Source organism: Canis lupus, chromosome 28 (genome assembly GCF_011100685.1).
Source record: "Canis lupus familiaris isolate Mischka breed German Shepherd chromosome 28, alternate assembly UU_Cfam_GSD_1.0, whole genome shotgun sequence".
Taxonomy (NCBI): Eukaryota; Metazoa; Chordata; class Mammalia; order Carnivora; family Canidae; genus Canis; species Canis lupus.
In genome coordinates this window covers 24,850,350-24,871,382 of record NC_049249.1, presented here as the reverse complement: position 1 = coordinate 24,871,382, position 21,033 = coordinate 24,850,350, and the positions used below count along the sequence as shown (strand labels likewise).

Genomic DNA, 21,033 nt, shown 5'->3' with positions numbered 1-21,033 from the left:
CTCCTGTCCTGATTTCTTAAACCCATCTTGCCACTTTTTTGGGGATATATGAAATCTTACCATATTTTCTCTTGAAATATATCTTTAATTTTCCAAACCAAAAGGATGACTGACTTATTATTTGAAAGGAGAACACATGCTGTCAACTTATGGTACCCTATGCCTGGTATTTTTCAATGTTGGGTTGAAAGTTTTCTAAAAATATCCATGTAAAGTCCTGGTGACATTTTTCAAGCGTAGCTTTGGGCTTGGTTCTATTGTGCATCTGGTGTCTTGGTTTCCAAGGTGGAATATAAGAAGGACCTGGAAAGTAGTAAAGGTCACAGTATCAACTACTGTGAGACGCCTCAATTCAGGAACGTGAGCAAGATCTCAAAATTCACCAGTGATGTGAGTTTTTAACACCTGAGCATTTGTTTGGGCTTTTTTATGAGCTAAATTTCTAGGTCTCTTAAGAGACAGTCTATGTGAATATATCTGTCTGTCTCAGAGAAGCATGGCTTCTGAGCACAAATACCTTAGAATTTTGATCAAGATTGCCTACAGGGGTAGTCCATGTAGTATTACATTCTGTTACATTCCCCACCACGCACTTGGCCTTGAGTCCTTAATGGCAGTACCTCTCCTCTTGTGTTCTTGTGTAGCAGCGTCCGGCTCCTGGTTGGTGAATGCTGGTGAGGGAGCCTGGCTGAGCATGCAACCTCCCCTCGCCATGCGACTGTGTGCTTCTTAGTTAATGCCTGATCTCGTATAACCTGGGGATCCAGATGTTCTTTCCTTGTTTTACAGATGAACAGATGGCATTTGCTAATTTGGAAAATCTCAGAGAAGTTCTGAGGCTGTCTCCTTGAGAACATCAAGGACCTATACTAGACTATGTGATTTTGTTTCTTCTTAGCTGCATATCATAGTAGAATTTAAGACCACGAGGGACTTTGTAAGATTCGGGGAGGAATTTATTTTGCCTAAATGTAGTGGTTGAGAGCACCAGCTTTGGAACTGACAGACCTGGCTCCATAATTAGTCAAGTGTTCAAATTTGGGCAAGTTGCTAAAGCCCTCCGAGCCACTTTGTCCATGTGTAAAATAGGGATGATAATCAATTCTTCCTCCTCATGGAATACTTGTGAAGATGAACTGAGTAGAATCGTGGTAATAGTATTTGGTTAAATATTTTCAGTGCCTAGAAACTCAATGGCTTCCCAGGACACGTGATTTTAATGCAGCTTCATTGGAAGCTACCCATATTTTCCTATTTATGACTTCTTGGCATCCTGTTTTGGTTTTCTCTTCATTTGGTAAACTGCATTTGGGACATGACATCATTGTTTCACATGGTTTTAGTAGTCACCAATTTGTGGTGTAAAAATCACCTTGGCAAAGCTCAGGTTGTATTCTTCAAATAATTAGAAATGGAAGTAATAGCATGCAGATTTGTACTAGCCCATAGCATGGGGCTTTGTACCCAGTGCTGGCAAGGTCAGTCTTGTCCATTGGAGAGTTCCATGCTTATGGTAGGTTTTCACATGGGAAAACTCTACCATATTTACAAATGAAAATATTAAAAAGAAAATTGGATCTGTTTTGTGCTGTCTGTACTCACCCGATCCTATGTTTGGTCATGTGCTTACGTGCTTGTCTCACTCCAACATCTTGAGCTTGCTTGAAAGTTGTTTTTTTCAAAAATGATTTGCCTTATTTTGTATTCAGCAATACACTGACTACTTAAATAGGTTCTATTTTATCATTTCTATTTCCAATTTAATGCATTAAAATGAGTAGTTGATCTCCAGCAAGTTAGGAAGAGAATGCTTTTATTGAAAGTTTTGTGTTTCCATGTAGAATAAATATAAAGAAAATTACCAGAACCACATGAGAGGCCACTATGAAGGAGTTGGTATGGACAGACGGACTCTCCATGCTATGAAGGTTGGAAGCTTGGCAAGCAATGTGAGTCCCATTCTGAAGGGTCTATAGGTCTGAGGACCTGTTGGGGTGGAGGGAGGTGAAATGAAGAATTCAGCCAATTCTTTTTAACCTTCCTTTTTAAAAGTCAGTGTTCTATGGCATTAAGACTGACCCAGGTGATCCCTGGGTGGCTCAGCAGTTTGGCGCCTGCCTTTGGATCCTGGAGTCCCCAGATCGAGTCCCACGTCGGGCTCCCTGCATGGAGCCTGCTTCTCCCTCTGCCTGTGTCTCTGCCTCTCTCTCTCTCTCTATGTCTATCATAAATAAATAAATAAATAAATAAATAAATAAATAAATAAATAAATAAATAAAAAGACTGACCCATAAAAGCTTCTAAACATAATCTATATAACCAAAGCTGGGTAGAACCCTTGAAAATGTTCAAAAGCTTCAATTTATTTATCTCAGCTTTCTCTGGCTTGAGGAGTACTTAGGTATATTATCTCTGATCCAGTATGAGAAAAACATTCCATTTCTGAGAAATAATGAGAAATGGATTAGCATAATTCTTACTTGAAATTCTTCAAATTTCCAAAGTGTTTGTGATTTATTTGGAGTTGATTGGTTGTTTGGTTCGTTCACTTATGTAATCGTAGTGTTCATTGAAGACCTCCTCCTATAGACAAGTACTGGTCAAGGTAGTAGGATAACAAAATAGTTCAGATCCCATAGCGTGTAATCTATTAATCTTCCCTTGGCTTTGTCAGTTCAGTTGACAAGTTTGCAAATGCCAAGTGGTAAATCTTGGAGGTAAGGGGCACTTTAAAAAAAAACTATTTCATTAGTAAAACATACAAATGTCAAATTTCCTCTGCTTGAGAATGTCAAATTTGACCTTTAGAAAAAAATTTAAATACTCTGAAGACTCTTGACTTTTCATTTGTTTTCTGGGGGTTGGCCAAGAAACTCTTTCATCATCTATCCATGTGCCAGTGCTTCTTTTTTAATAAAAACTATAAGGGGTTCTGTAATTAATAAGAAAGATAAAATAAATGTGCTACAGATGGAAGTTAACTAATTTTGGATTAATTAAGACGAATTCAAATTAATTAAAAGCAAAGTGTGAACATAATTTTCCTTGGAGGTGATGAAACTGAATTAATTTTATTTCTGGTTACTTTTTAAGAATTTCCTGTGACATTCAGACAAGGTCAAAAGAAAGTGGGGACTCATTTCTTTTTTCTTATTTTTTTTTCCTTCCTGCTTTAGATTGCCTACAAGGCTGATTATAAACACGATGTTGTGGACTACAACTACCCAGCCACTCTTACTCCCTCTTACCAGACAACAATGAAACTTGTCCCCTTGAAAGATGTAAGTCCTATTCCAATTGCACCTTCTGCTTTATTCCTTGTCACTTCTTCCTGTGGAATGATTCTTAAGTAGCAAGATGGAAAGAAACCAGAAACAACAGTTCCTAACACATGGAAGAGATTGAGAAGGGGAACTCTTCCACTAGGAAGTTCATTCATGCATGTTTGGAAACACTTAGATTTTCCATGTCAGGTGGGGACAACTCTGATTTTATCTTGAAAATAACCTACAGTTCAAGTTCTCCTTTTAGGAATTGGTGGAATATGTCTGCCATTTGGTACATATTTAAAGTTATTCTTCTATAGCAGTGATAAGCTTTTTTTTTATTTAAAGTTTTGGGGTGTAGTGTGTTGAGGGACCAGAGGAAATAAAATAAAATGGCTGTAAGTTGAGAGGAAGTGGTAATATTGACTTGATTTTTTTCTCAGGAGCACTTGGGAAAGTATATGTATTTCTTGATTATTATAGTGGTGATTTTATTTATAGTTTGGCTTATCCCAATGAAGTAATTATAATTAATTGAACTTACTATTTTCTAATTATAAGACTTTTACTATATATGTTTGTTACAGGAAATTTAGAAAATACAGAAAAGCATGAAGAAAAAGATTAAAGTCATCTGTGTTCTTAAAAAGTAGTTAAGGTGGTTTAGAACTGAGTTCATATCATAGTTATTTGTCAGTGATGGTTATCTCTAACCAATCAGTAATTTAACAAGTAATTCCACATGCATTTACTGAATGCAACTTTCCTTCACATTGTTTTGGGATCAGCATGACTCTGGTAGCACTGACTTGGGTTTTGCTCTCAGTAAATTCACCTTGCTCTCCCTTTTGCTCAGACTGAGAGTGGAATTGGGTTCAGCTGGGCACCTCAGTGTTTAACGTGGTTTACAGGACAACAAAGGACAATCTTTGGCAGATGATAGTTTAATGAATGAAATGAGCTTTTCAAATATGTAGTAAAGTGAAGGATGGGAAATCAAGGAATACGAAGAGCCTAAGCTTTGCTTCTTCTTTTCCCAAGAAGTTGGGCTGGGTTGACTTACTCATTTCACCTTCATGAAACCCAAGGTTACATTTGACTACTTAAGCTATTTCCTTTCTAAAACTCCATCAATCATGCCTGAGAGGGCAATCCAAACTAGAGAGATTCCTACAACTTTATACTCCCCGTGTAATATGAGTAGCTATTACATTTGTCTGTGTAAGGCTGTGGATCAAACTATGCACCTGAAATAGAGCCTACTCACTTGGGCAAATCTGATAGAAGAATTAAACCAGACTAGATTAGAAGGTATTAATTAGAAGCGGAGAGAAATTCTGAACTGGAAGACCAGGTTGCAGAGGTGTTTAGTTTGACCGCATAGTGTTTAAAACATAATTGGATCAACATATGGAGCTTTGGGGAGTTTATATAAAAATTCGTATTTTCACCTATTCTAGAAAAATCTTAAAACTCTGGGAACGGCAGCCCTAGTTCCTGTGTGGTAGCAACTGGCTGGGACTGAGTGGCAGCTGCTCTGTGTTATCTTCTTCTCCTTTACTTTCCCTTCCTGGCTCCTGTGTGAATTTGAGTTAACCAACCACCCCTGATGTAGGGACTTAAATATTCAGGAAGTTTGGGGGAATCCATTACATGAGTATTTCTGGTCTTTCTGTCTGGTAGCTCTAAAGGTGGTCAAATAGCTATGAAATTGAGTAAACAATCATGGTCTTTAATTAGAGAGCATTCTCTTCAGATGGATTTTCTCAACACTAATAACATTAAAATGAGACTCCATCCTCAGGAAAGAGTTCCTTCAGAAAGTAGATTGAAGCAATGGCCAAACATCTGTGATATTGCAAGGATGTGATTAATCATGGAAACTGTTAATTATGTCCCGCAGAGGAGAGTAATTATGCTCTGCAACATATTTAATGCAAACTTATTGGGAAAGAATATGCCTTTTAAAAAATACAGTTTTCATGACATTTTATCATGCTTAATTCTGAACTCTAATAGACTATTATGAGATGATAATTTCCCCTCTCAGTTGATGCATCAGGAAGCCAGTGTACTCTAATCTCATTAATGGTTGACATTGAAATGACTTTATCTTTACTACTTTTCCTATATACACCAACCATATCCACAACTCAGAATGTGCAAACACTTCTCTCATTGAACCATGAAAAAAAAGCACAAAGCGATGCTGTTCTTTATCTCTGAATCCAACAAAACACCCTGCGTCCGGTGTCAGGACCACTCTATTTTTCCTAGATCCTGTTCGAGGAATTAATTTATAAGTCATTTGTTTGTACCCAGAATATATTTCCCTGTCTAAACAGCGGTAGCTCTGGCTACGGGGGATCCCCTGGTTCATCTGTATAATGAAAGTAATAGTTCCAAGCACACTAGCTTTGGCAAACCAGGTTTATAGTGTATAGGTTGAGAGCCACTTGGGAGGTGGAGTGCTAGAATTTGAATCCTGACATTAGCTGGGTGACCTGGGGAAAATCACCTCAGTTCTCTGGGCCTCAGAGTGTCTACCCACAGGGTGGTTGGATTAAATGCATTAAGATGTGTGAAGCACTTGAAATAGTGCTAGACACAGAGTAAGTGCTGTATTTAAGCCATGATGATTATTATTAGGCCATGCTGGGATAGGCAAGAATGGAGTGAGTACAAGAAAAAGATGAAGGATACAATGGCCCTTAGGTCTATTTCACATGGGTCACTGGGTTTTAAAAATATTCAACTGTTTGTCAGCATTTAAAAATTGCAAGAGTTGGCATAATAATATGGATTTCTGGTTTCTTTGGAGTAAGTGGAAAATCCGATCACTCTGGACTTCACATTGTTTCACCAGAACGGTCTCCTAGAGTTGAGTAGCAGATGCTACCCTTGACCACAGTCCCTGAGACTCCTTACTATTTCCCCACCAATGAGGCCAAACGCTGAGCCCAGACTAGTGCTTCACTTGTACCTAGTGAGTGGTCTGTCTGGCTGTCACTGACTTTGTGACCTTTGGGCTACAAAGACTCCCTGAGCTGGGCTGTCACCCACGGAGGCAGCAATAAGATGTAGCAGCTGGCAGATAGAATTGGCAGATAGACTCTAGATAGATGGCAAATGGTAGGATAGTGTAGTGGTGGCCACAGGCGTGAGCCCCTATGGCAGGCAGAGCCAGTGGCCGGAGGGGTATGGCCAGAGGTGGTAGGTGGAGGTCTGGGCAGAGATGGCAGTAGATAGTGGAGATGTAGCAAAGGAGTGTGATGTTCTTACCCTAAAGAAGCTGCCACATTGTATGGGATACCATTGTATGGGTGGGGGGTCCTGGGCTTCAGGCAATAACACAGAAGCATGAAGACTGGAGGTGGACATTCAGTGATCTGATTGCTGTGAACAAAGCCAGAGAACAGCTGATGGAAGGGCCTAGCCTGGAACCTGTAGGCAGGGGGGCTCAGGTATCCCAAGTGCCTGGGTCACTTTGGGGTCCTGGGAGCAAGGACCCCGCTGAGATATCTGTGTGGACAGCCCTGTGTCTGAGTTTGCTCACTCTGCACAGAGTAGATGCTCTGCCTCTGCTTGTTGAAGGAATGAATGAATGAACAAATGAATGAATTGACAGGGGACCATGGAGGCAGAAGGAAAGGTCAGGATTAGGGGTGAGTTGTTTTTCCTCCTTTATCTGGATATAGGGCTAACTTTGGTTAAATTGTGGAAGAGGCTGTTTGTCATCCACCATTCACATTCTTTCTCTTCACTCGTCTGCAGTCCAGCTCCCCTCCTACTTGTATGGGTCTCTGGGGCTCTCCCTCAGCTCATATACACCCCTCTCCATCCCCCTTATTACCTGCCTCCACGCCTTCAGATATATCCCTTTACCTCTCTGCTCATGTTCCCATTCTCTCTACAGTGGATCCTAGGCCTGCTTGGAGGAAAATAAGATGATCTTCTCTTGGGCAAATGGCTAATAATCCTTGGGTCTCTGAGGAGCAAATTGTATTTTCAAAGGAGAAAATCCATGAGCCCCCAGTACCTTGAAATAGTGGAAAACTGGGGAGTCCATGCACTGGTGGGTGCTGGAGGCTTACCTCCTTGTCTTCAAACCCACCCACCCACCCTTCTTCTTCCAGGACAGTGCCAAGCTTCAAGCCCCTTTCTCAAGAACTCTGGAAATGTGGAAGTGAGGGCCAGGCGGGGGCTGGTGCACAGGGTGAAGACATGTTAAGACTGTCCTCAAACAGAGCCACTGATGTGCCCTTGCCTCCCATTCAGACATGCCTGTGGCATCAGTGGGACTTGCTGTCTCTCATTTTTCTTTCCCTTTTTAAAAAACTTCTTTTCTTTTGAGGTTTACAACATATATAGAAAAGTACATTAAGTATAGATAGGCAGCTTGAATTATTATAAAGTGACCTCGTGCATGAGTTTTCTTTGGGAACGCACCTAGGAATAGAACTGTGGAGACTTCGGGTATCCGTGTGTGCCAAAGCGCCATATTGGTCCCCAAAGTGGCTGTGCCAACCCGCACTTCCGCCAGCTGTGTTGTGAGAGTTTCCACAGCTCCACATCCTTGCCAGCCCTTGGTATAGTCAGCAGTTTAAATTTTCACTCTTCAGGCGAATGTGGAGGGGTGTCTCATTGCAGTTTTAGTATGCATTTCTCTGATTCATAATAATAATAATAATGTGGATGAGCACCTTTTCCTGTGCTCACTGGCAGTTTCGTTGACCTCCACTATGAGCTGCCTGTTCAAGTCACTCACTCTTTAACATACTGTTTTGTTTTGTTTTAAATCTATGGGCTTAAAGATTCCAACTGGAGTGTTTGATCCTTTTTGTAGTAGTTGGAGAATCATCACAGCTCTGCTGGGCTTAGGGTTAGGGAACTAAGCAAATCTTGGAGAAAAGTACAGGTGACATCTTCTTGCACTTTTTTTTTAACCAGGTCAACTACAGGCAAAGTATCGACAAGTTGAAGTACAGCTCTGTGACCAACACCCCTCAGATTATCCAAGCCAAAATCAATGCCCAACAACTGAGTCATGTAAGTGACCTGCCCTTGCCCAGCCAGGTGTGGGGGGTTCACAAGTGCTCTGTGGCCCCTGGATATCTGGCTCCCCAAGGATTTGGTGTTCATTAACGGTGACATATGCCTTATGACAACTATGAAATGACCCCCCTTCGATTTAAACTTTTTATTATGGTAAATTCTGAATACACTTAAGTGTAGAAAGGATGGTGTAATGAATTCCCTATGTATCCATCACTCAGCTTCAACCACTATGAACTCATGGCCAGTCTTGCTTCATCTGTATGCCCATCCACTTCCCTCTCCTATGTTATTTTGGAGAACATCCCAGAGATTATATAATTTAATCTACCAATACTTTAGGGTGAATCTCTAAAAGATACAAAAAAATTTAAACATATTTATACAATTTTAATATATCACACCAAAAAACTAATAATAATTCTTAATATCACTAGTGTCCTATTAGCATTTAACAGTATAGTGATCTCATAAAGTCATAATTTTATTTTACAGTTTGTTTGAATCAGGATCCAAATGAAGTCCACGCTTGTGACTGGTTGATAGGTCTTTAAGATTCTTTTCATCTTTAAGTTTTGCTGTTTATCTCTTTTCTTTTCTTGCAAGTTGTTTATTGAAGAAACTGGATTATTTATCTGGTTATGTTTTCCACAGTTTGAGCTTTGCACACTGCATATCAGTGTGGGCTTCATGTGTTCCACTTGCCTCCAAATGTCCTGTAAAATAGTAGTTGGATCTACAGGTTTGATCAGGTTTAGGTTCAATTTCAGGGTAAGGATGCTTTCTGGATGACACTGTATTTTTCCACTGGGAATCACATAATGTCTGGTTGACTCTTTTTCTGTGTGACTTAAGGTGGCTTTTTTCCAATGTGGGCAGCCATTTGATAATTGCTTTTTGAGTATCTATTCTGCATATAGCCAGTTGTTCAGCACTGCAGCATGTTAAAAAAAACAAAAAACAAAAAAACAAAACTAAGTTCTCTACCTTCAAGTGCTTCAAGGAGAGTTGGTAAAGTAACCACAGGGAAATCTTTTATAAACTCACAACTCTGAGTGTGCCTTTGAGTTGTTTTTTCATTTGACCTCTTTAAACAGTTAATTTAAAACATTCATAAAATGGCAGGCTTCCTTGTCAAATGACTTTTCCAGAAATTCCTTCTCAGCTGTGAGCCCACAGGGAAAGTGAAAAAGAAAGTGTTGCCTTCAGAATTCATCTTCTGTCTATCTAAAAACCTTGCATTTACTCTGTGGGTTTATTTTAAATCCAACAGGTGAATTATCGTGCTGACTATGAGAAAAATAAGTTGAACTACACCTTGCCACAGGATGTACCTCAGCTGGTGAAGGCCAAAACCAATGCTGAACTATTTAGTGAGGTGAGCGAGCAATGGAGGTGAGAACATGGTGGAGCTAATATAACCAATGTGAGGATGAGGGCATCAGGTGCAACAAGCAGAAGCTATTTTGTTTGTGAGAGACGTTCATCAAAGGCACCTATTATGTTATAGTTTTGAATTTTGCTATTTTATGGCATGTGGTTGTTCACTGACGATAAATTGATTATGGGAATTTAATTCTTATTATATGAACATGTGGAGAGCATGCCCTTAAACACACACATATACCCCATCATCATCATCATCATCATCATCCTGATGGCTTCTCATGGCTACTTTGCTGTGCAGAGAAAATTTAAGTTTTTTTTTTTTTTTTTTAAGATTTTATGTATTTATTTGAGAGAGCGTGAGAGAGAGTGGGGGTCGGGGGAAGAGGGAGAAGCAGACTCCCCACCAAGCAGGAAGCATGACATGGGGCTTGATCCCAGGCCTCTGGGGTCATGACTTGAGCAGAAGGCAGATACTTAACCAACTGAGCCACCCAGGCCCCCTGAAAATTTAAGTTTTAAGATCAATTTTAATCACTAGGTTCTTCCTGGAGCCACAAGAGGGCTGTGGTTAGGCTTCTCCCTCTAGATGGGGGCAGGAGAAAAAAAAAGGAATCACCATCAGCCTGCTTTATGCTCCACACTGAGATAGGCACCTTACATATGGAATTATTCAGTTCTCATAACCCCGAGGACCTATTTATGGCAGGAACACAGTGGCATGGGCTTTGGTATCAGAATGCCCTGGGTCAGATGCTGGCACTGCCATTTTTAAACCGTGTGACCTACGTGAGGTCATTGACAACTCTGAGCTGCACAGGCCTAATGTGAATATTGACAGTTGATGAATAGAAGGCACTTAGGGAGGGTCAGTGACCGGTAGGTGTTGTTACCATGCCAACATCAATAGCTTACGCCTCTACCAGCTTAGGATCTGTGCTCACTTTCTATATCCAATTTATCCCCACAGCAACCCTGAGACAGGTAATAGGAGGTTTTTTGTTGTTGTTTTTGTTTTTTGATTTTTTTTTTGCAAATGGCAAAGTAAGGCTGAAAGAGGTAATGTGCTTGGCCCAAGGTCTCATGATTAGGAAACAATAGTGAGGATGGATACATGGCTCTTCTTTTTGTCCTGTCCCATCACTTTGGCCCAGTATGGCCTTGTAGCTCAGGGATTAATGCACTGTGTTCATTATTGCTATTACCTTTTTGGCAATAATAGCCAAGATTCTGGTCTATAAACAGATGAAGAAACCAGCTTTGTTATTGTTGTTTCGAGGGGTGTGGAGGGGAGGGGGAGAGGGAGAGAGAATCCTAAGTAGGCTCTGTGGCCAGTGCAGAGCCCTATCTCACCAACCAGAGGTCATGACCTCCAAAGCCAAGAGTTGGATGCTTAACCGATTGGGCCACCGAGGCACCCCTGTTGTTCTTTTAAAATGCCTTTTTAACTTTGGTCAGGAATATGGATTGTGACTCCTGTTCACCTGTGTTTCTGTTTGTCAGGTTAAGTATAAAGAAGGCTGGGAGAAGGCCAAGGGGAAAGGATTTGAGATGAAGCTGGATGCTATGTCTTTGCTGGCCGCCAAAGCTTCTGGAGAGCTTGCTAGCAATGTAGGTTTTCTCTCATTAACTCAGAGGTGTATAAGAAATGATTCTCCTAAAATGTCAGTGGTCCTGCGGAAGAAATAATGACTGCTTACGTTGTAAACATCACATTACTTTCATCTTATTCTGGGTTCCTGAAAGACCGGGAGGTTGTTTTAAGAATCCTTTCCAAAAAAAAAAAAAAAAAGAATTCTTTCCATTGCCTAGTAAATACCAGAGCCCCCAAGTTGGCAAAGTTTTTCTTCCCCTCACTGTAGACTTTCTTCTTTTTCCCAAGATTAAATATAAAGAAGAGTATGAAAAAACGAAAGGCAAAGTCATGGGCACTACAGACTCGAGGCTTCTGCACTCTCTGCAGGTGGCCAAGATGAGCAGTGAGGTAACGTCTTTCCTGTCTCTCAACCCTTTCCTCAGACTTGTGCTATGAGTCATTCTAGGGCCTACTTCACCCGGGACTTCTTTATCTTTTTACTGACTTCCACCTACAATGTCTTTCCAGTTTGCAGAAGTTTGTTCACTTTATTTAGCCAAAGTGTAATTTTCTTTTCTTTTCTTTAAAAAAAAAAAAAAAAAGATTTTATTTATTTATTTGAGAGAGAGAGAATGAGCGGGGGGGGGGGGGGGGGGTGGCGGGAAGGTAGAGGGAGAAGCAGGCTCGCTCCCTGCTCAGCGGAGCTCTATTCCAGAACCTGGAGATCATGACCTGCATTGAAGGCACACACTTAACCAACTGAGCCACCCAACAGCCCCTGTACTTTTTTTGGATTTTTGTTTTTTTAAAGTAGATGAGGAGCGTGGGCCTGAAAGGTGACTGGCATCTATGGCTCAAGATACAAAGTTGTCTGGCCACATGTATTTATTCCATAGATGTTTACCAAGTAACTACTCTGGGTGAGATCCTGTGTATGACACGGGGGCTGTAAAAATGAACAGCACATAACAAGTTCCTTCCCAGAGGAGCTTAATTATATGGGAAGAGTTAGACACTAAGCATCCTGTTTGTTGTGGCAGTGTCCTGGATGAGGCCTGTGGCCGGATACACTTGATATTCAAAATGGTTAGCAAACAACGGTTTGTTTGCATCTAAACTCCAACCAATCTCCAAAATCTTTTGGGAAGAAGGAGAGTTCTACAAGGGACAGACTTGGTTTCAGATCAGGTCTTCCCTGCCAAAGCTGAGCAGGCCAAAAGCACACATGAGCACGGAGTTTCAGCTTTACAATTACTGCTCCAAGGTAGGAGGCCAATGTATGCTGCTCCCATGGTACAGCCAGACCCAATTACCTGATGAGTCCTTTAGCAGCCATGGTTTGACTAGAATAAGAGTGTTGGCATCTGGGTTGCCATTTTGGAGGTGTCTACAGAACAAGTTCTAGGAAGTGCATAATCATGAAATATACAGAGACATTGAAAATTTGGCTTCAGTTGAGGCAGAGAACAAAATGATATTTCTTTTTTATTGTTGGAGCAATTGGGGCCAAAAAAGGTTGTGCCTTGCCCAAAGTCATATAGTAGTCAGTGGTAAAGATGGAAGGGTAGAGAGTTAGATCCTAGGACTCTTACTTACTGGCACCATACTGCTTCTACTATCCCATGCTACTTTTCCCCACCATCAAACCACCATCACCACCACCATCACCACATATTCACTATTATCACCACCACTATCACAATCATCACTGCCATCGCCATCATCACCACCACCATCACCACATATCCACTATCACCACCATCATAATTAATACCACTGTCACCACCACCATCACCATCACTACAACCATTAACAATATCTCCACCGTCACCATCATTACTGCCATCATCACGGTCACCACTATCACCATCACCACCATCATCATTGCCATCCTTATTGTGAACATTTATCAAGTGTTTGCTATATGCCAGTCCTCACAATAAGCAGGTTTCAGCTATTTTGCTTGCTTATCACAATAGTCTCCTAAGGAACATGAGCCCTTAGAGAGGTGATGTAACTTTCCAGAGATTGTCCAGGTGGCAAAGTATAGATCAAGTTTGAACTCAGGCTTATCTGACTCTGGAGACCAGGCTTTGTTATTCTGTCTACAGAAACCTTGGGTAGAGCATCTCCTCCTGAAGCAGCCATATAAAAAGACTTAATATTGGTGAGAGGCATTTCTCCTAGAGACAAAGTAGTGTGAAACTGGAGCTCCCTAGCACTGCTACCTTACAGAGCCGGAAATTGGGTCATACCTGACAGATGAATGGCATTGCCAATTCCTCATGAAATCCTGGGTTTCTTTCCTGTGCTTTAAATCACTTCTAAAGTGATTAAAGTAAAGTCAGACTTCAAGTAATGGGCCTTGTTGATACATTCAAGGTTGAATACAAGAAAGGCTTTGAAGAGAGTAAGACCCACTTTCACCTACCCATGGATATGGTGCACATCAAGCATGCTAAGAAGGCCCAAGCTCTGGCCAGTGACCTGGACTACAGGAAAAAGCTGCATGAATACACTGTACTGCCTGAAGATATGAAGACTCAGTGGGCCAAGAAAGCCTATGGGCTCCAGAGTGAGGTGAGCCCCCACCCATTGCTGGTTCTCCCCATGCACCTCTTGCAGTTGGGTACGGTGACATTTTGAGGGTGATTTGGAACCTGTGCATAAGTCTATTACATAACTTGGAGGGCTAGGAAGAATTGCTGAGAGGTGCCAGGCCCAGGGAGGATGGAGGACAGGTAGGGAGGTAGAGCTACAGATACAGTCAAAACAATGAAGGCTAGACGTTGGAGGACTGGGACTCCGAGCTATTGCAGGAGTCAAGATGTGCTGGTAATGGCGATGAGCAAAGGGGAAGCAAGTTTTGAAGATGATGAGTGAATCTTGGAAATTTAGCAGGTTGGTAGATAAGATTTTTGGTCAAAAAGTCTGAAAAACCCTCTTTGTGGTAAGGTGGTGGTGTTTTAGCACTAAGCCAGAACATGCTCTGCTGGTTACCAGCTGGGCCCAGTGTCTTCACCCCCAAGTAGAGTCCCCCCTGATTTTAACGGGGCAGGTGGGCAGTTCTTTCAGAAAAACAAATGCAAGAGCAAGGGTGACCCATGACCTTTGCCCCGTCTGCATCCCTGGGTCCGATTACGGCTTGGGTTTTCCCTTGCAGCTGCAGTACAAGGCCGACCTAGCATGGATGAAAGGAGTCGGGTGGCTGACGGAGGGGAGTCTCAATTTGGAACAGGCCAAGAAGGCTGGCCAGCTGGCCAGCGAGGTAAGCTGAGCTTGGGCCCAGGCTTCTAGTGGTTCTCAGCCCATGAGCCCCCGAGAGCCATCTTTTCCTCGGATAACGCCTCCCCAAGCCCCACACTTGTTTTGAGCCTGACTTCAAGGAGTACTTCATCTTGCACCTGTTGTGCATACTGATTAGTCTTTCACACCCTTACACATCCCAGGCAGGTTGTCTGTGAGAGCCTACCGGTTTACGCAGAGTAGCAGTGGCATCCAAAGAATAATTTAGACGGGTGGTCAGACACAGTCCCTGAGCCTGTGGGAAAATGTGTTTGCCACGCTCCCGAATCCGAGAGCCTGATGCTCAGAGGTCAGCAGTCTCACAACACCTACACCTTAAATTCGCAGTAGACTTCGGACGAGACACTTGAGCTTTCTGATCCTCTTTCCTCTCGGGTAAAACAGAGAATGTGAGAGAGTCCCTGTGGCTCTAAGCTTGTGCTTCTCCTTACGCCATGCGAAGCTGGCTTTGGCAGCAGGCAGACGAGGACTTTTGAAGGGCATTTCATTTGGAAGTGTGACTATTTCAGGAACTCTGTTTGGGATCTTCAAGGGGAATTCTTGTTTCAGGACCAGGAGGGCTGAGTCGGCATATCTCTTGCAAATGGTACTAATAGTGATAATCTAGCTGACATTTATAGGCTGACAATAATTGCACAATTGTTGCTGTCCTTGATTGACTGTACTAAGTACATTTACGTATGTAGGGCTCACATACGTGTCGGGCTTACAATGCCCTATATGAGTAGACACTATTACTACCCTATTCATATCCTCATTTCAATGAGGAAAGAGAGACCAAGAGTCCCATTTTGAGTGGGTAGCAGAGCTGGGATCTGTCCCCATTGTGTGCAGGCCAATGCCCTTGCTCCTGACCGTGACGTGGTATTGCATCTCCAAAGCACATTTTGTAAATTATTCTTATTTTTCCATTGTCCATCCTTTTCTCCACACTGAAGGTTAGAATATAGACACAAAGAAGGTAGAGAAAAGCAAATAATGTTTTAGGGTTCCTATGACAGAGCTTCTTTTCAGGCCTGCTAAACTCCAGGTGGAGCAACCAAGCCCCACTTGTCTTGGATAAAGGTTTGGAGAGGAGATGCAATCAGCTGACCCTCATCCTTAGGAATTCCCATCCCCATCTGACATCTTGTGCCCACGAATCTTTAAGCTCCTCAGGGGCCAGGAAGATAGCATCCTGTTTTATATTTCTATGGTGTCTGTACACGCTGGATTCTTGGCTCCTCACTGAGTTCTTATGGCTTGACCAATGCAGGGTCTGGAATGATTGGGAATTTCCAACCATGGGAGGGTAATGTGACTTCCTTCAATTATGTGGCAAAGGAGTTTTCCCATCCCACCTACTGGATCTAGAGAGGAAGATTACAAATCTCCTTGGAATATTTTCCCTAGGATTTTTTTTTTTTCCTGAAGGAGGAAATTTGGATGCTTCAATATTCCAAACTCTATTTTGGGTTCACTTGGTATCCGTGACCCTCTTGCTGACGGCCCTGGGGTTTTGGTCCTCTCTGCTCTCCCCACCACAGGAAGCTTTCGCTTCAGTCAGCCATCCTCAGCTGGCGCCTTTCCCATCAGCTTTGGCACCTCCAATGGAAAAGCCAGAGGAGCTAGCCTCCGGGAAGGACGAGAAGTCCCTGTGGGGAGACAGAATTAGCACATTTGAAATTTGGCCAGTTCCTTGGTGGCTGTGAGATGGGGACACCAGGAGGGCAAGACCTCAGTGATCTGGAACATTAAGAAACTGTGAAGGTGAATCCCACCTGACGGCCAGCCTCCTCCTGTCCCTGACTCCTGGCATCTCCTCTCCTTAGAGCATTGAGGCTCCTTGGATGATCATGACAGCACCATGCACGATGGTGATGGCTAATGGGAACACTCACTGTGTCCAAGGATGCTGCTCATGTGAAGCAGAGCACGAGAGGCTCTGCTCTACCCCACAGTGGGACAGCTGCTATTTTTTTGCCACCATTGTGGCCAGAGTGGCTCAGATGATTAAGTGATGCACCCAGGGTCATGAAACTGGAAAGAAGCAGAAGCGAGATTTGGCCTCAGTCTTCCTGGTTGTAAAGCCCAAGTCCCCTCCACCTCTCTTCCCTGTGCCAGATATCGATTTGTAAAATGGTTACATCCCAGGGCACAAGGCGACATATAGGATTTGGGGAGGGGAGAGATTCAGATCCTCATTCAGGGGCAGCAGCTAAGAGAAGCTCACCAGAGCAGGTGGTCTCAGGTCTGTGTGGGCCCTACTACGCTGTAGACCCCACTGGAGCACTCCCCCCCAGAGGATGGTTGAGTGGCTAAAGCGTGCGTGTGGATATAAGCACCAGTGTGGCAGTGGGGACAGCCAAATCCTAATGCCACAGTGTTCCTTTTCTTTGGAAACAGAAAAACTACAGGCAGAGGGTGGATGAGCTGAAGTTCACCAGTGTGACCGACAGCTCCCAGATGGAGCACGCCAAGAAGAGCCAGGAGCTGCAGAGCGGGGTGAGTCCTGAATGGCCCTTTCCCCATCATGCTGCTGTGTCATGGGCTGGGCATCCCGGGACAACAGCAGATGCTGCCCAGGCACGATCCAGGAACCAGGGAGCTTTCCAGCCCGCTGGCTTTCCCCAGGGCCTCCAGGCTGTCTGTGGGAACTGGACCCCCTCTTTCGCTGCCTCCTTCACATCCCTTCTCTACTGGTTGTGATGGACAGATACATTCTCTTTGGCTTTCTGGATTGCCCACTCCCTTCTTTTTTTCTCCCTCTCCTATCTCTTCATCAAAGACTCCATAATTATGCAGCCAGTAGAGAATTATTTTTGAGAAGGGTGACTTAGGCGCAAATCTGAGTGGCACGACAATGAAACAGCACGTACTTTATTTACACATCAGCGTTCAGCACTCTTGACACATCTGTACCGAGCAGGTGCTAGAGTTGGATCTTCCTGGCCTTCTTTCCTAAAGGTCTGGGTACCTTGCCAGAAACGGTGCCATCAACAGAGCTCAGAGTCAGCAGATAGCCACTGTTTGGGGGGTGAGAGGGAAGGGGAGAGAGAGCAGAGTGGTAAGATTTCCGCAAAGCAGATGTTCACTGATGCTATCTTTTGGGTCATGGCTCACTTTCCAGGTTGTCAGTACCTGTGAATACATTGGGATTGATGATGGGGGTGCGGGAGGTGGAGCTGCTTCTTATTTTTCTCATTTGGGGGGTCTGTGCTCATCTGAGCCTGCTCAGGGTTATTTCCTGTGGCCGAGGATAGCGTAGATGGAGCAGCTTGGGAAGGTTGATGCCTTCTTGAGGGAGAATTGTGAAGACAGAGACCTGGGAGGTGTTCTCAGGTCAGTCCCCTGGCCACATTCTTCTCTCAGCTCCTCACTGCCTCTCCTTCTGCCTTCAACCCTCCCGCTGTAAGCCTCCTTTACTGTGTTCTGCTGGCCAATGTCTGGTCTGGGTAGTTTTGTAATGGACTTCCTGTGCAAGCCACAGAAATGCCAAGCAGATCTGAAGACACATCAGTGATGCCACCCACCCCATCCTGCCACCTGCTCCTGACCCAGTGCTCTTTCCCAACAGGTGGCCTACAAGGCAGGAAATGAGCAGTCTGTCCATCAGTACAGCATCAGCAAAGATGAACCTCTCTTCTTACAGGCCCGAGTCAATGCCGCCAATCTCAGTGAGGTACGGCAAGAGGGAGTGGGAAGCTGTAGGCTCTGCTTCCTCATGTAGGCGCCTGGGCAACAAAACCCACCCACCATATTGGTGTGTCAACTGAGGGTCCATGCATCTGGTCATTGTAAATAGCTCATCCAGCAGAACTTGTTCCTGGCTAGTGTTTTAGGGGGGGAGGGAAGGATCACCTTTCATAGTAACAAGCTGGTGAGACACTTGAACCACTGACTATATAGCAGGGTAGAAGGCATTGGTTATTCTAGGGAGGCAGTTAGAACAGCATTAGAGTATTGATAGGAGGAAGTGAGACATCAATGTATTCATTCCAAACTGCTTGGATTTGATTCTTGGGTCTACCACTTACTAGATGTGTGACCTTGGACAGATTCTTTGCTCAGTTGCCCCATTGGTAAAATCAGGGGAACACTACTAGTCCCTGTCTCACTGGGTTGTCACCAGGCTTCAATGAGCTCATCTACAGAAAGCACTGGAAGGAGTGTGTGCAATGTAGCTGTTACTCTCTTAGGCACAAAAACATGCAGGGTCTCAACTTCCTCTTCCCTCTTTTCCAGGGGGGGCCTTCCTTAGCTCTCCCACTCAGCTCCCAGGTCTTTGGAGTCCTGGTCTGAGTAATAGGTAGAGGGAAGAACTGTAAGGAGCAACAGAGGCTAAATTGATTCACATACAGAGAAAGAAAGGGAGACTCGCAGAAGGAACTTGAAATCTGCAGGTGGGGGCAGGACAGGAACAGACAGACCCAGGTGGTCTCGAGGCTGAGGGTGGAGGACCAAGGAATGTAGTAGCTTTAAATGCAGTAGCAGCTGGGCTAGGCTGGGTGTGTGGGCAGACGTGGGGAACAGACCTTTCAGACATCTGCTGTGCGTTTTGCACTGTTATTCAACCACTGGCATGTTTGAGACCTCCATGAAGACTCCTAGTATTTTTCACGGTCTCTGGAGTTCGAATTCTGCTTCTTTTGGCTGAAGCCCTGTGTTTCCTGAGGCCCCGAGGCAGGAAAAGTGAGGTCTGGTGGTATTCAGGTTACCAGGTTGCTGTGGAGGGACACAATGAGTGTTTGCCTCCACGAGAGAGCATCACAGAAGCTAGGGAAGCTCTCCCACAGGAGGGTGATCTCTTCTCTCCTACATCTCCTCAGAAACTGTATAAGAGCAGCTGGGAAAACCAGAAGGCAAAAGGTTTTGAGCTGCGTCTGGACTCCTTGGGCTTCCTGGCAGCCAAAGCCAACAGGGACCTGGCGAGCGAGGTGAGTCAGTGTTCAACTTGTACAGCATGGCCACGAATCCTGCCCTTATCCATCTGGGAGAGTCAGAAAGGATCTGTGCAGGTCCTTGGTCTCTCTGAGCCTCAGCGTCCAATCTGTGAAGTGGGGAGACAGATGGCCACTTTGCAATGAGATAGCCACGTGAGTGCCGAGCACGCTGCTTGCCACACGTTGGCTTTCGGTAGGTGAGGAAGCTTTACTACTAGTAGTAGCATGACTAGTAATCTAAATGGCTGATTTGACAGACAAACTGATGCCCAGAGACATTCCAGGACTAAAGATGCTGTGACCTGTCCGTGACTAAGAGTACAAGGCTCTGGTATCAGATGGGCCTTGGATAAAATCCTCACTCCGTCCCCTATTAGCATGGTGGCTCTGGGAAGCTTGTGTAACCTTTCACAATCTCTATTAAGTCATTGGTAATTTGGCGGTTGCAAAGCGATTAGGAGGAAATGAAACGAATTGACGAGTAGCAAGCTTCTGCAGTCCAGTGCCAGCTGTTGGGAGTGTGATGTGAGATAGAAAGCGTAGGCCGGAACGTTGGGCCAAGTCCACTCACTCCACCAAGACAGTCTGGCTTCCACAATATATGCACACACACAAATATATTTCTTTCTATAAATATATGGAGATGTCAGCTGAACTAAACAGTGGCTTGGTGATGCACTTGATGTACCTTCTGACATAAGCTCCTTATCTCCTCATCTGGTAAGAGCTCACAAACCAGCACTGGTCAGCACTGGTCAGCAGACACACTTTGAGGGGCCTGGTTTGTGTCATGTCTGCCTCATAGTAAGTGTTCCATACCTGGTGCCAGGTGTTGTCAGTTGGCACAGCGGAGAGGAGAGCCCGGGTCTCCTGATGATGTTGAAAAAGATGCCACATGCTGGTGTCCTGTTACAGTTTTTAAAGCATTTCCGTATTTATTTTTTTCTTCTGATCCCCATTCCTCTCGGCCTCACGTCTTTTTCCAAGCCAGTACGCTCCCTTGTGCTTTCCATACTCCTACATACTGATGGTTTGAGCCCCTTTCTCAAACAGCAATTGTATTTTGGCCATCCTGCGTCTCTTTTGTTTCGTGACTACTTTTTGCTTATGAGGTCTTCACTGTTCCCAGGAAGGCATTTATATGGCTTTCATGAAAGCAATGGGCCACTTAAAAATAAATCCAGAAAAAAAATGAGGTTGAGTGATACAGACAAGAGACGGAATGTCACCAAGAACTTGGGAAAATGGGATCCCTGGGTGGCGCAGCAGTTTAGCGCCTGCCTTTGGCCCAGGGCGCGATCCTGGAGACACGGGATCGAATCCCACGTCGGGCTCCCGGTGCATGGAGCCTGCTTCTCCCTCTGCCTGTGTCTCTGCCTCTCTCTGTGTGACTATCATAAATAAATAAAAATTAAAAAAAATAAAAAAAAAGATAGTTGCATAGCTGAGCATTCAGTTTAGCTCTAAGCTGACTGGCAGCTGAGGTGAAAAGGGAAATAAGGAGTAAGGTTTTATTTCACTG

General features: G+C 43.9%; 1 protein-coding gene and 1 long non-coding RNA gene across 7 annotated transcripts in view; one reads left to right on the top strand and one right to left on the bottom strand.

The window, feature by feature from the left end:
* Positions 1–21,033, top strand: part of NRAP (nebulin related anchoring protein) — a 69,992-nt gene that overhangs the window by 17,299 nt on the left and 31,660 nt on the right. For 4 of the 6 annotated variants that reach the window (XM_038578833.1, XM_038578832.1, XM_038578831.1 and 1 more), the window contains exons 12-23: positions 286–390; positions 1,842–1,949; positions 3,177–3,281; positions 8,217–8,315; positions 9,595–9,699; positions 11,211–11,318; positions 11,590–11,691; positions 13,666–13,863; positions 14,447–14,551; positions 16,975–17,073; positions 18,146–18,250; positions 19,398–19,505. In XM_038578833.1, the coding sequence (XP_038434761.1) occupies positions 286–390; positions 1,842–1,949; positions 3,177–3,281; positions 8,217–8,315; positions 9,595–9,699; positions 11,211–11,318; positions 11,590–11,691; positions 13,666–13,863; positions 14,447–14,551; positions 16,975–17,073; positions 18,146–18,250; positions 19,398–19,505 (1,347 nt within the window). The remainder of the gene's footprint in view (positions 1–285; positions 391–1,841; positions 1,950–3,176; positions 3,282–8,216; positions 8,316–9,594; positions 9,700–11,210; positions 11,319–11,589; positions 11,692–13,665; positions 13,864–14,446; positions 14,552–16,974; positions 17,074–18,145; positions 18,251–19,397; positions 19,506–21,033) is intronic. The other 2 variants (XM_038578834.1, XM_038578835.1) reach the window with 1 other exon arrangement.
* Positions 17,433–17,990, bottom strand: LOC119866593. Its single transcript, XR_005380624.1, has 2 exons — positions 17,710–17,990; positions 17,433–17,594 (listed from the first exon to the last, which is right to left on the bottom strand). It is a non-coding gene; the product is annotated as an uncharacterized LOC119866593 (long non-coding RNA).